Genomic DNA, 14,041 nt, shown 5'->3' on the forward strand with positions numbered 1-14,041 from the left:
TTACCATCATTAAGACAATTACCATTATACTATATGATAGGTGTTGCTAGAAACATAGCCCTAAATAGCACAGAACACAAGCCTGTCTTGCTCTCACTGTCCTAGTACAATTAATGTTGACACCTGTGCTTCACTCTCACACACAACAAGGAGATGCATTTTGTCTTCAAAGGTCTATGGAAGTACACTTGGCTATCGGCTATCTCAGAAATGTTCTAGCTTCTGCCTTTCCTACAGATACCTGTTGATTTTCATGTCCCTTAGCGAAGTTGAATCATCCCACAGAGTTACAAGATATTTTCTCCCTGTTCCTCTTCTCTCTTTATATCTTTTCTTCTTTGTGTGTTTGTTTTCTGAAGAAACTCTCATACTTATTTTAACAGAAAGCTAACTTTTTATTTTTTTTTAATTTTTATTTATTTACGATAGTCACAGAGAGACAGAGAGAGAGAGAGAGAGAGAGGCAGAGACACAGGCAGAGGGAGAAGCAGGCTCCATGCACCAGGAGCCCGACGTGGAACTCGATCCCGGGTCTCCAGGATCGCGCCCTCGGCCAAAGGCAGGCGCCAAACCGCTGCGCCACCCAGGGATCCCGAAAGCTAACTTTTTAAATGTATAGTTAGCAAAGGCTAGATAAAACTTTCTTTATAATGGACAAGCCCTTAGTAAAGTATAACAACAAAAATTCAGATCTTAGGACTCCTAAGCTTATGTTACTGTTACCAAGAAGTCATCTACGGCCACCCAAGCACACAAGTTGCTCTATTTCAAAGTTCAGGAACATCTTAAATTACAGAAAGTTCCTGATATAACTAAACACCTCAATTTCATTGTCTCAAGGTATCAGTGTAGTCAATATATATGAATCTCATTCTCCTGAGAACATTCAGAATTTTATTTATATACCATCAATCTAAAAAGGTTTTTGAGCATCCTTCCCCTAGTACATAATTATTCTTCTGTATTAGGGTCAGCAGACTTTTTCTGCAAAAGGCCAGACAATAAATATTTTAGCTTTTGTAGGCCATACAATATCACAATTACTTAACTCTGCCACTGTAGAATAAGAAAAGCCATAATACATAATACATCTGCCTTTGATAGTGTTAGTATTTCAATTTAAAAAATAGTAACTTGCTTAAATCATGTGACTGTTACTACTGCCACAAGCTACTGCCCATGGTACAGACTGATATCCTTTAGTATATCGTAAGGAAATCAAACTCTAAAAGAAGCAGCAGAATGAAAAAGGAGCCAAGACTCATGCCTTGGGATCTCTAAGCCCTTCTCCCTTTACTATTAGGGCTGACTATTCTCAACAAGTCCTTCATGAACACCCTCGCCCCTAATTCCTGCGTTGAATCCAAACCTGTTCATCACTAAAATGGTGCCTCCTTTGCCACTGAAAGAGATTTGCCTGGTGCTGCAAGACAAACATCAGAGCAGGAGGGGCCACTATAGCCACCACAGGTCTGGCCCATACCCACAGCCCTGTCTCTACTTTGGGGCAAATCCCTTCCCCTTGGATCCCAATATTCCAGGTCAGTCTCACCCTCCTCAAGAAGGTGCTCAGAGAAAAGCCTCAGAATTCAGTAAAAATACAGAAACTGGTCTTACCCTCAAATTTGCCTAGCTCCTGCCCCATCCTCCTTTCTGCCTCCTTTACCTGACTTAAACTTACTCATCTAGGCCAAGTTCAGATGTCCTCTCTCCTCCAGCAAGTGTTCCTTCAGTGCCAAGTGTGCTTTAAGTGTCTCTTCTCCAGGCTCCCTAGAACCCTACACTTGCCTTTATGGCCAAGCTCATTACACTTTATTTCCCTCTAAGCGTACAGAATTACTTAAGAATGAGGATTCTTATTCATCTCTGTACCTTGCACAAACTGTTTCTCTTATGTCTGCACACCCTCTCCAAAAACTCCCAGTCTCACCAAAAAAAAGTTATAGTTTTTCATTCTACCAAATTTAAAGGAAATTGCCATAACTAGAAATTAGAAGGAGAAATGAACTACAATTTGATGACTATAATTCCTTCCAAAATAATGCCATTAACCATACCAAACCAGTTCCCAATACAATTTATTTTTTTATTTTTAATAATAAATTTATTTTTTATTGGTGTTCAATTTGCCAACATACAGAATAACACCCAGTGCTCATCCCGTCAAGTGCCCCCCTCAGTGCCCGTCACCCATTCACACCCACCTCCTGCCCTCCTCCCCTTCCACCACCCCTAGTTCGTTTCCCAGAGTTAGGAGTCTTTATGTTCTGTCTCTCTTTCTGATAGTTACTACCCATTTCTTCTCCCTTCCCTTCTATTCCCTTTCACTATTATTTATATTCCCCAAATGAATGAGAACACATAATGTTTGTCCTTCTCCGATTGACTTATTTCACTCAGCATAATACCCTCCAGTTCCATCCACGTTGAAGCAAATGGTGGGTATTTGTCATTTCTAATGGCTGAGTAATATTCCATTGCCCAATACAATTTAAATATTGAGCCAAACAGTTAAACAATTCAAGGGCACAACAGTAAAGAGCAAAACAATACATGAGCTTTTTCAATGCACCTTCATTGTGATGATTTCAAATGCTGTTGACAATTGTGGGTTATTAGTACACTCACTTTTCATCACTTTCTTTAATGTACTCTTTCTCCTGTTACTCTCCATCTACCTCAGGGGGCAAAAACAAGTTGTTTTCACTTGTTTGAATTAAGATGTCGTGACTGTGATTGGTTTTGTTTACCAGTAGCAGTTTACAACATCTCTCTTATCTCTCTTTATGCTACAAAAGCTTTTAAAATGTCAGCTCAACTCTGGAGCTACTAAATGTTTCTACAGAGCCTACACAAATTCCGTAAAACACTATGCCTTGTAGGTCCTACCAAAATGACAGATTGCTAACTTCAGAATGTGGAAATGATGATGATGCTTTAAAACTGCATGTTTACAAACCAGTGGATTTTCTTCATTGGATTTTAATAACTAAAGTTACTCAAATCTGAAGTCTAAAGTCAATGTTCCCTTGAAGCAATGCCAATGTGTAACTGGTTTTCAAATACAAGCACTAAGTTGATAAGCAAAGCAAACAAAAGTCCATCAGCCTCTTCTATGCCATCAATAATTACTGTATTTTACTATCAAATATGGAAGGCTAGTTCAGGGCACTTTTATATTAATTGTTCTGGAAACTGTTCTAAATATGCTGCTCCTAACTCTTAATTATATATGCAAAAAGGAGCAAAGACATCAACAATCCCAAAGGATGGTTTAAAAAAAATAACTTAAACTGAGTTTTATTTTATTTTAGAACACTAAGACATACAACCTCTCAGCCCAGAATCTAGATGACTCCTCAGCTCAATTTTCCTCCTAGAAGCCTGAAAACTTGCAAGTATACCACACAGAAGAAACCAGAGAGATGGCACAAAATAAACCATCAGCTCAGGGGAACTTTGTGCTTGACAACAACCTAGTTTACACATTTCTACAACTATGAGATTAACAATACACAATTGCTTCCTTAAAGCTGGTATGAAGAGAGGAGTACCTGGCAGCCTCTCAACTAGCCTAGTATCTCCCTAGGTCCCAAGCATAAAATGCCAACAGAATTTACTCTACCTTACCCATTCCAATGGAAATCCCACAAAAGTGGTTTAAGACAAGATGCCAAATTCTGTAAGGAAGCCTGTTAATGGAACTCATTTCTCCAAATATAAGTAACCAGAATATGTTAAATGTAAAAATAGATTTGTTATTGGGGCACCTGGGTGGTGTAGTCGATTGAGTGCCTGGCTCTTGCTCAGGGCTCAGGTTGTGGTCTCAGGGTCATGAGATCAAGCCCCCATGTCAGGTTCCATGCCCAGCACAGACTCTGCTTAAGTTTCTCTCTCCCTCTCCCTGTGCCACTCCCCACCCTCCCACTTCCTCTCTCCCCCTCCCTCTCTATAAGTCTTTAAAAAAAAAAAAAAAGAAATCCATCTAGAAAAGTTTAAATTGTGCCACTACCACATATCCAGAATGTATAAAAAACTACAAATCAGTATGAAAAGCATGATACAAAAGAAAAATATTCAAGAGGCTTAAAAAGGCATCTCAAGAAAAGGGAAAATCCAAACAGCCAATGAACATAAGGAAAAAAAATCATAATGCAATTTAAAACCACACACCCAACAGAATGGCTAAATTTAAAAAAATGACAATACCAAGTATTAGGCAGGATACAGAGCAATGGGAATTCAAAAACACTGCTATTGAAGGTACAAACTGAAAAAGATTTTCTTCTAAAGCTAATCATGTGCATACCCTATAACCACTACTAGGCAAACACCCAATATAAACATATGCTTCCATGCCCAGATAAATATATGCAGAATATTCATAAGAGTGTTGTGCATAAAAGCTAAAACTAGAAGCAACCAACATGATGGTTAGCAGCAGAACAATAAATACAATGTGTAAGATTCATACAATAGAATAACATACAGTAAAGAAGATGAATTAACTATAGCTACAGTACAGAAAAGGATTAGAGGGCAGCCCAGGTGGGTCAGTGGTTTAGCACTGCCTTCAGCCAAGGGCCTGATCCTGGAGATCCAGGATCGAGTCCCACGTCAGGCTCCCTGCATGAAGCCTGCTTCTCCCTCTGCCTGTGTCTCTGCTTCTCTCTCTCGCTCTCTCTCTCTCTGTGTCTCTCATGAATAAATAAATAAAATCTTAAAAAAAAAAAAAGAAAAGGCTTAGAAATGTTTATAAGACATGAAAGAATCCAGACAGAAAAGAATACACACTGAGGGACCCCTGGGTGGCACAGCGGTTTGGCGCCTGCCTTTGGCCCAGGGCGCGGTCCTGGAGACCCGGGATCAAGTCCCACGTCAGGCTCCCGGTGCATGAAGCCTGCTTCTCCCTCTGCCTGTGTCTCTGCTCTCTCTCTCTCTCTGTATGACTATCGTAAATAAATAATAAAAAAAAAAAAATTTAAAAAAAGAATACACACTGAATGATCTTCTAGTTATACAAAATTCAGAAAGAAGATATAATGAACTATATCTTTAAAGAAAAGAAGGAAATGATTTCCATAAAGTCAGAATAGTGATTATCTTTGGAGAAAAAAAGGGGAGACCATGTTCAGTGGAGGAGGTATGTAGGTGAACTTCAGGGTGCTAGTAAACTTTGAGATCAGTGATGATACACAGATGTTTACCTTGCAATAATTTATGCAGCTTTGTTTTTATGCATTTTCTAGCTTGCTTTATATTTCAAAACAAAAGAAGTTTAAAAATACTATAATAATAGATTCAGGCAAAGATTATCAATGCATATACAGTCAATGGATGATAGGCTGCTAGGATACAGAATAGTCATCTAGTCTCTAACCATCACCCTATAAAGCACTTATTAGTTATAAAGAAAAATCCTTGACTAGATCATTCAGACTGGGGGAAAAATCAATTTATATATATTATTAACAAAAGTAGGATCCTATGACTATGATCTGTATGTTGATATACAAATGTTATATTGCCTTGTTATTAAAACAGATATACTGAAATAATTAAAGGAGAATTATCATAATGTCTGCAACCTACTTTCAAATGTTACAGCAGAGACATAGAGAAAGAGACAATGGCAAGGCAACAGAAAAATGAATGAAATAAGGCAAATATTAACAACTGGTGAATCTAGGTGAAGAGTAACCAAGTATTCACTGCACTACTTCAACCTTTCAGTAAGACATTTCCCAAAATAAAACAATGAGAGCGGGAAATAAAAGATTTCAAAAAGGAAGAATAACAACAGCAACAAAAGACATGTATTAGGAGGAGGCAAAAAGAACTGGATTAGTTCCAGCGTATTATGGTCTTATGAAAAATAACTAGAAAGACTATAATATGTACTTTTTACAAAAGAGAAAACTCGGGGTGCCTGGGTGGCTCAGGTCCTGAGATCTAGTCCCCATCACTACCACCACCTCCCATAGGTTCCAGGCTCAATAGAGAATCTGCCTAAGATTCTCTCTCCCTCTCCCTCCCCTCCTAGCCCCCTAGCATGCGTGTATGCATTCTCTCTCTAAAATTAATAAATCTTTTTTAAAATTTAGATTAAAAATAGAAAATTTTTCACAATTTGCAGAAAAAAGGAGAGTAAGTCTGTTCAAATATAACTTTTTAAATGACTAAAGGAAAGCTACTAGAAGAATGCGTATTAAAATACCATTTTTGCCTTCAGGTGGTAGTATTATGGATAGTACTTCGTGTTTTCCAAAATATATATTACTGTTGACCAATTTCAGGTATTTGTACCATTAGCTGGTTTTTTTTTTTTTAAGATTTTATTTACTTATTCATGAGAGACACACACACACAGAGAGAGAGGAGGCAGAGACACAGGCAGAGGGAGAAGCAAGCTCCATGCAGGGAGCCCAACGTGGGACTCGATCCTGGGTCTCCAGGATCAGGCCCTGGACTGAAGGCAGCGCTAAACTGCTGAGCCACCAGGGCTGCCCTCCATTAGCTGGTTTCAATCTGAAAAATACCAGGAGCAGAAATCCTACTGATGTATTATTTCCTCTTATCCTATGAGGAATTACAGATCACACAAAGTACTACTTCTCAAGTACCTAAAATGGTAACAAAAATAGGAAATGTGCCCTTTACAAAACCCATTACAGTATAAACATACCTCATCATATATGCTCCCATTAATATCTGCGCCATAGATAGGTGCCACAAAAGTTAAGTTCTTCCAGTACTTGCGCTCCAAATCTTCATAATCCAAGTATCTTGGAGTACAGTATCTGCAAAAGGTAAATGAAAAGAGCACAAATCAATATGATGATTACAAGATTTTCCCCACCCATATGACTTAAATCATATTCTAAAATTTTTATCAAAATGAAAACAATGCAACAACTCATGTTGTCCTCATCTTATCAAATCTAACAAGTAATATACAAATGTATTTTTCATGGATCTCTGGATACCCTGAAGATTCCTAAATAATTCTATATAATAACTTCATATTTTTAACTAGTAAGGAAAATACTCTGATGAAAGTATCCAATATAGAAGAGTTAAAAACTCATTATATTATCTCTCAAAATGTTTTCTAAAATCTTTACCCAATTATATTATACTAGTAAATTTTACAGACTTACATGAAAAAGACAAAACATCTATAAAAATTGACCAAAAAAAAAAAATTTTTCACTAAAAATCCAAGAAAGCAAAACCAAAATAAGATACTTTGCAACCATTAGATTGGCAAACACAATATATTAATGGTAGGAAAGAATGAGACTTCCCTTACACAGCTGCAGTGAAAGTATAAAATAGTATAAACTTCTCAGAGTATAATGTAAATATCAAAACCTTTAAATGTGTATCTTCAACCCTAAAATCCAACTCTGGAAATTCAATCTAACAATGCAGAGATGTACACAATGAAACATGAGCTAGGATGTTTGCTGCAACATTAACTGAAAACTCAAACTTAATGTTGTCCAATAAAGGCTTAGTTAAATAAAATACAAAATACAAAATAAGATAGATCTTTCTATATATTAACATTAATATCTTTCCATAGTGAATTAAGCATGTTATAGAATGGTGAACATATTAGGATAATATTATATAATAATATCTGTAATTGTACACATTGTCAAAAAGAAATATATACTATATTATTAATGATTAATTTTCACATTGAAATTACAAAAGGCATTTACTTCTCCATATTATTTGGATTGTGAACAAATAATCTTATATTAATACATATACCAAAAAATATCAGTATTTCTACGTGAAAAAAATCAACAAAGTAATGAAAGTCTTTTTAGCAGTAAAAAGAGTATTTAGTAGCAGTAGCAATCCCTATAAAGCCAACTGACATTTTATTTTAGATTTAATAGCTGTAGAACAATCAAAATCAATGCCCAAATCAATGTCCAAATGCCCAAAATAGTTAGTTACCCAAGCAGTATGCAAGCATACCAAATTAACAACTGTATTTTAAATATAGAATAATTTGCCGATTTATCTAAAACATTAGAATCTCAACAGTACAGCCAAAAATAAAAAGGAGAGGCATGAAAGCATCATTAACTCCACTATATTCCACCACTTTGATTAGCAGGTTCCAAAAGTAATAAGAATTCTAGGCAAGCTAACCACAGGTCAGTCTCAGGTGACAGATAAAAAAAAAGACAACGGAGATACGGTTTATTATGACTTAGAGATATTTGTTGGATTTTGGATACTAAAGGACTAAACTGTCTTTCACTATAATAGACCTAAACAATCTATCACTATATACTACTCAATCATGATCAATTTTTAACAATCTATAACTCTAAAAAAGAAACACACGGTTCAGTGTTGGCTACTGAGGTTAAATTATAAGATCTGTGAATATTTGAAACAATGATTCTAAACTTGAGAAAAGTGACCAGTTCACTCTGCACTCTGTTGGTGCCCAATTCTAAAGAAGCCTAGCTACAGATTCCTACCCTGATGGACTGTCAAACAATCACAGCTGTCCCACAAATCCAGTATCAATTTGCTCAAAAGCAATCCAACCATTCCTTTTTTCCAGAACCATTTATTCACTGTACTACAATTATTAAGAGATGAGTCTCCAGGACCAGCCTGCCTACCATGTAAAAGCCATGTAACCCTGGGCAGTTGACTGAATTTCTCTGGACCTCAGTTATTCCCCTATAAAAAAGGAATAATAACAGTTGAGTTATTGTGAGGACTCCATCACATAATTATGTAAAGCACATAGCTTCAAGCCTAGAAGAAAACATAGATCAATAATGTAATACAAGAGAGCATATTACTCACCTCTATAAAGCTTTATAGTAGAACTATGTTGGAGGTCTCTAGATTTTCTCCAGATTAAGTTGTGTTACTAACTAAATGAGCATGTTATCCTGTCTACTGTTTACACCAAGCACATTATGACTGTGCACCTAAGCAAGGGCATGTACTGAATGAAGGAAAACAGATGAACAGAAAAACTAGGAAAATGCCTCCCACCTCCCGTGAAAACTAACCCCATCTCAGGACCACCCCATTACCATTATGCACACCATTTGACCTGAGTACAGCTATAAGTGAACAAGCAAAAGCCTTGGATTGAGGCTTAGAAGCCCATTTCACTGGCATCTTTCCCACATGGAATTGGCAGAGGAAATATAAAAAGAGAATTTTCAAAAGTATTTTTTTTCCTAGGAATCCTAATTTTATTTTTCTCTTCAAACTTTAAACTCTAGTTAGTTTACATATAATGAATGTAATATTGGTTTCAGGAGTAGAATTCAGTGATTCATCACTTACATACAACACCCAGTGCTCATCATAACAAATGCCCTCCTTAATACCCATAACCCACCTAGTGCATCCTCCACCCACTCCCCTCCATCAACCATCAGTTTGTTCTCTAACATTAAAGAGTCTCTTATGGTTTGCTTCCCTCTTTTTTTTCCCCTTCCCATATGTTCATCTGTTTTGTTTCGTAAATTCCACATGAGTGAAATCATATGGTATTTGCCTCTCTCTGACTTATTTCGCTTAGCATAATACACTCTAGCTCCATTCACTCTTTGCAAATGGCAAGATTTCACCTTTTTGATGGCTGAGTAATATTCCTGTGTGTGTGTGTCTGTGTCTTTATCCATTCAGCACTCAATGTACTCCAGAGTTAGGCTACTGTCAATAACGTTACTATAAATTTCAGGGTGTATATTTATATCCTTTGGGTAAACACCTAGTAGTTTAATTGCTGGATCCTATGGTAGTTCTACTTCTAAATTTTAAGAATTTTTTTTGAGAGAGAGAGAGAGAGAGAGAGACTGCATGTGCACTAAAGGGAGGAGCAGAGGGAGAGGAGAGAGAGAACCTTAAGCAGGCTCCACACTCAATGCAGAGCCCGACGTGGTACTTGACCTCATAACCATAATATCATGACTTAATCTGAAATCAAAAATCAGAGGCTAACACAACTGAACCACCCAGGCGCTCTATTTTTATTTTGAGGAACCTCCATCCTGTTTTCCAGAGTTGGCTGTACCAGTTTGCATTCCCACCAAAGGTATTTTAATATTGTAATAATTATAATGAAATTAATCCAACTCAAAAAAATAAAATTTAATACGGACCTGTCATGCAATATCATAATAGATATTCACAACTAAAAAAAAGAGCCAATTATTTTTTAAAATCATTCTTAAACCTCAGAAAATCAAGAAATTTATACAGTTAAATAAATCATTGCAATATGTCCAAAAATTTGTGCCACTTCAAGTATATCTTAGCTTTCATGACACTATTCAATCAACAGATACTGAAACAGCCCATACTATATACATCAGATACTGTACCAGGCACTGGTACAGAAAACAAACAATGTCACCTAAATGGCTATTTCCAGGAAAAGTTCATCTACAACTAAGCCACAAGAGTAAAAATTGAACAGATATACGAACAAAATAAGTGCCTAGTAAAATAAATTGCCTCTAAATAGAAAACTGATACTATGCTAGAATAATCACATGGGCTAGAAATAATGATCGAAGTTTCTCTTTGATAAGAAAAAAAAGGTCTTCAAAGCTCTGTTCTCATTAATATTTTGAATTACCATAGTATTATTAACAATGATCATCTCTGGGAGTTAAAATTATGTATTTCTATAACGTCTAAATTTTCAAATAAGCATGTATTACTTTTATAACTGATAAAAGCATTTCTGTCCTTCAAAATCTATCTCAACAGCACCTACTAAATGAAATTACTCATTTCCTGATTAACAACCACAGAAGTCTTATTTTCCTTTGAAACCCCATGGTACTTTGCACTTCTCCTATGGTAATTATGATTGTTAAAGTATTGACAAACATTTTCTAATAAGTATAATCTGATTACTTGCAAGTACAAATTCTCTCCCAAAATACCAAAGTAGTCAAGCAGATGTTCCACTAAATGAACTAATGTATTTAATTAACCCTTTAAGAATGACTCTGGAAAGGGGTATTAGATGATAACAATACAGCAAACCATTTATACTTATAAAAAGCTGGGTAAATTTGCTTCCATAATCTTGTTTCAATAGCATTGCACATATAAATTGTTAAAAGAGTCCTTAAAGAGTTTGAATGCAAACCAGTCCAGTCTATGATAAAAAATTTCACATTCTCAATTAATGAGATCTGAACCAATGAGACTTTACTAATGCCTACCAAAAATTCAAAAGAAGGGACTCACATTAAATACAAAATTTCAATTCCTTTGCAATAGCCACAATGCTCCATAGCTGGAACTTTACACACAGAATTAAGATTCTTCAAAAGCACCATCAGTGCTGACTATGTCAAATATAAATTTTAAATTTTAAAAAGAGATCAACTAAATTTATCCAAAGAGCTTAATTTCACACACACACACCTACCCAGAGAATTTAGACAATGTTGTTTTTTGGTTGGTTGGCTGATTGGTTGGCTGGTTTGAGGTTATAATTTTTTCTTCAAATTAATGTTTTGGTCTATGGCCTTAACTACCATATCAGAAACTTTTAAAAAGGGAATTTAAAAGGGTGCCTGAGTGGCTTATTTGGTTAGGCATCTGACTCTTGGTTTGGCTCAGGTCACGATCTCAGGGTCCTGGGATCAAGCCCTCCATTGGGCTCTGTGTTCAGCAGGGAGTCTACTTCTCTCCCTCTCTCCCTCTCTCCCTCTCCTCCTCCCTGGACTTATGCATTCTCTCTAAAAATAAATAAATAAATCTTAAAAAAGAGACATAATTTAATAATTATAACCATGATGGTTTCTAAATATATTCAAATTCTTTAAAATTCCTCCCTTTAAGAAGTACAGCTTAATTTTCCTCCTCGATTATGGGCTGCACTTTGCAACTGGCTTATAACAAAGAGAATATGGCAGAAGGGACAGTCAAGAAACAGATCATGAATAGATAATGTGGCTTCCATCTTGGTTACTCTCTTGGTTCTCCTGCTCTGGGAGAAGCCAGCTGCCACAACATGAGAAGCAGTCCATGTGGCAAGGAACTCAGAACTCTAGCCATCAGCCATGTAAGGGGAACAATCTCGGAAGAAGATCTTCCAGTCACAGTCAAGCCTTCAGATGATAACAGCCCCACCTAACATCTTGACTGCAATCTCATAGGAAACCCTGAGCCACAGCCACCTAACTAAGTCACTCTCAGATTACTGACCAGAGAAACTGAGGTCTTAAATAAATGCTTGTTGATTTAAGCTATAAGGTTTGGGATAACTTGTAACACAGCAATAGGTATAATTACAATAATGCTAATACAATAGTGGTGGCCCTTCAAATCATTTAAGGGCTTCCTTTTTAAATTACTCATCTTCTAAATATATAATTTATCATCTTAGACGTAAACACTGTCAGGGATATGGTGTGGAAGGCAGAGGAAAAAGCTTACCACCCTGACGAGTCCTTTCCTAAGCCCCTAGGGGCAGCAAGGCTTGGCGACCAGTGGGCACTGCCAAGGTACAAGAAGAGCCTCTGCTGCCTGCTCTGCCTCACCCTGCCCCGTGCCAGGCACACCTGCCCCAACCTCAGCTTCAAGTGGAAGATGAGAAGGCAGAGGAGGGTAGCATCATGGGCCTCAGCTGTACCTACCATGCCCGGGAGATGAAGATGCTACTGCCAAGGACAGCCCAGCAGCCACAGCCCCTAAGTCAGGCTCTCCCTTAGTTGCCAAATCCTGTGTCACCACCGTGGGATCCTGGCTGGGCCAGAACTGGAATGGAGAGTTACCTGCCCTATTCCCTAGTATCCTCCTACAACCAACCAGGAGCACCTGCTAAGGCCTCGGCAGGCAGTGGGACCCCTAAGGCCACAGCCACTTCCACCATAGCCAGCCCCCTGTGCTAGGGCTTCAGTAGGCAGGAGGATGGTCAGTTGCAACCACTGTAGAGTAAGGGCATTGCAACACTAGTCATGAAGGGGTGCTAGCAACTGATGGCCCAGGGTACCAGGCCTGAGGTTCCCAAATGGAAATGGACAGAGGATGGTGGGGATGCCCCTGCACCTAAGCAAGCAACCCTTGTCCCAGGCAGTAGAACCAGAAGGCAGAGGCCAAAGGGGAGGACACCATGGGCTGCAGCAGTGGCAATGGTGAAGTCAGTGTGGGGCTAAAGGAGAGAGTGCTGCTTACTGCATTCAAGCACCCGGCCCTGGACTATATTGTGCTCTGTATGCTGTACTACAGCATCTGTGTCAAGGACAGCTTCCTGAGGGTGGCACTGGGTGGCCATGTGCTGGCCAAGGTAGAGACCCTGAAGTGGACTGGGCACTGGTGTGACAGGCAGATAGGGAGCCAGCAGGCTATCCCACCACATAGCATCTGCAGGGCCAGACTGCCTAGGTAGAAGGTCACGAGCCCAGCTGCCAAAGCATTGGGGTCCTCATAGCCCATGTGGACGTGGTAATCCACCACTGCATGGAGTACTGGGTGGCCATATCATCAGCAGGCACACCAAGGCCATGGTGGTATCTTACTCCGGCAATAGGCTGGAGTGCATAAGGCATATGGACAATCCCCACAGCAATGGGCACTGTATCACCTCTATCAATTACCTGAATCAGAACTGGGACATAAAGGTGCATGGCAGCCTGTTGTAGATCTCCCTGAGGGCTGGCCCATGATAACCAACATCAAGCCACTCTTTGATGGGTTGCTCATTTTCTAGTCTGACCAGTAGAACCCCCATGAGGTGGCACCAGCCTATACCACAGGTATGCCATCACTATCTGGTATTTTGACGCCAAGAAGTGGGCAGCAGCAAGTTTATCAGCTACTATCCAGAGAGAAAGGTGTTCAAATACCTGTGTTACAGCCAATTACACCCGCATAGTGACCAGCCCCAGAGTTGAAAAGACAGACAGCTTGCCCTGACTTCAAGAGAGCCTCTGGCCCCATGCTGCTGGCCCCACAACCTACCAGTTTTGATGCCTGCTCCTTTTCTGCCACTGCTGCTGCTTCCAGCTTTGCCTCT

The 14,041-nt window shown here is 38.5% G+C and overlaps 1 protein-coding gene and 1 pseudogene across 8 annotated transcripts in view; one reads left to right on the forward strand and one right to left on the reverse strand.

Annotated features, from left to right (window-relative positions):
* KDM4C (lysine demethylase 4C) overlaps positions 1-14,041 on the reverse strand; it is a 428,768-nt gene that overhangs the window by 368,785 nt on the left and 45,942 nt on the right. For all 8 annotated transcript variants that reach the window (XM_055302072.1, XM_055302075.1, XM_055302073.1 and 5 more), the window contains one exon: positions 6,686-6,800. In XM_055302072.1, coding sequence (XP_055158047.1) covers positions 6,686-6,800 — 115 coding nt within the window. The remainder of the gene's footprint in view (positions 1-6,685; positions 6,801-14,041) is intronic.
* LOC129494924 (prolyl hydroxylase EGLN2-like) lies at positions 12,642-13,900 on the forward strand (annotated as a pseudogene).

The sequence above is a fragment of the Nyctereutes procyonoides genome, unplaced genomic scaffold, assembly GCF_905146905.1.
Source record: "Nyctereutes procyonoides isolate TBG_1078 unplaced genomic scaffold, NYPRO_anot_genome, whole genome shotgun sequence".
Lineage (NCBI taxonomy): Eukaryota > Metazoa > Chordata > Mammalia > Carnivora > Canidae > Nyctereutes > Nyctereutes procyonoides.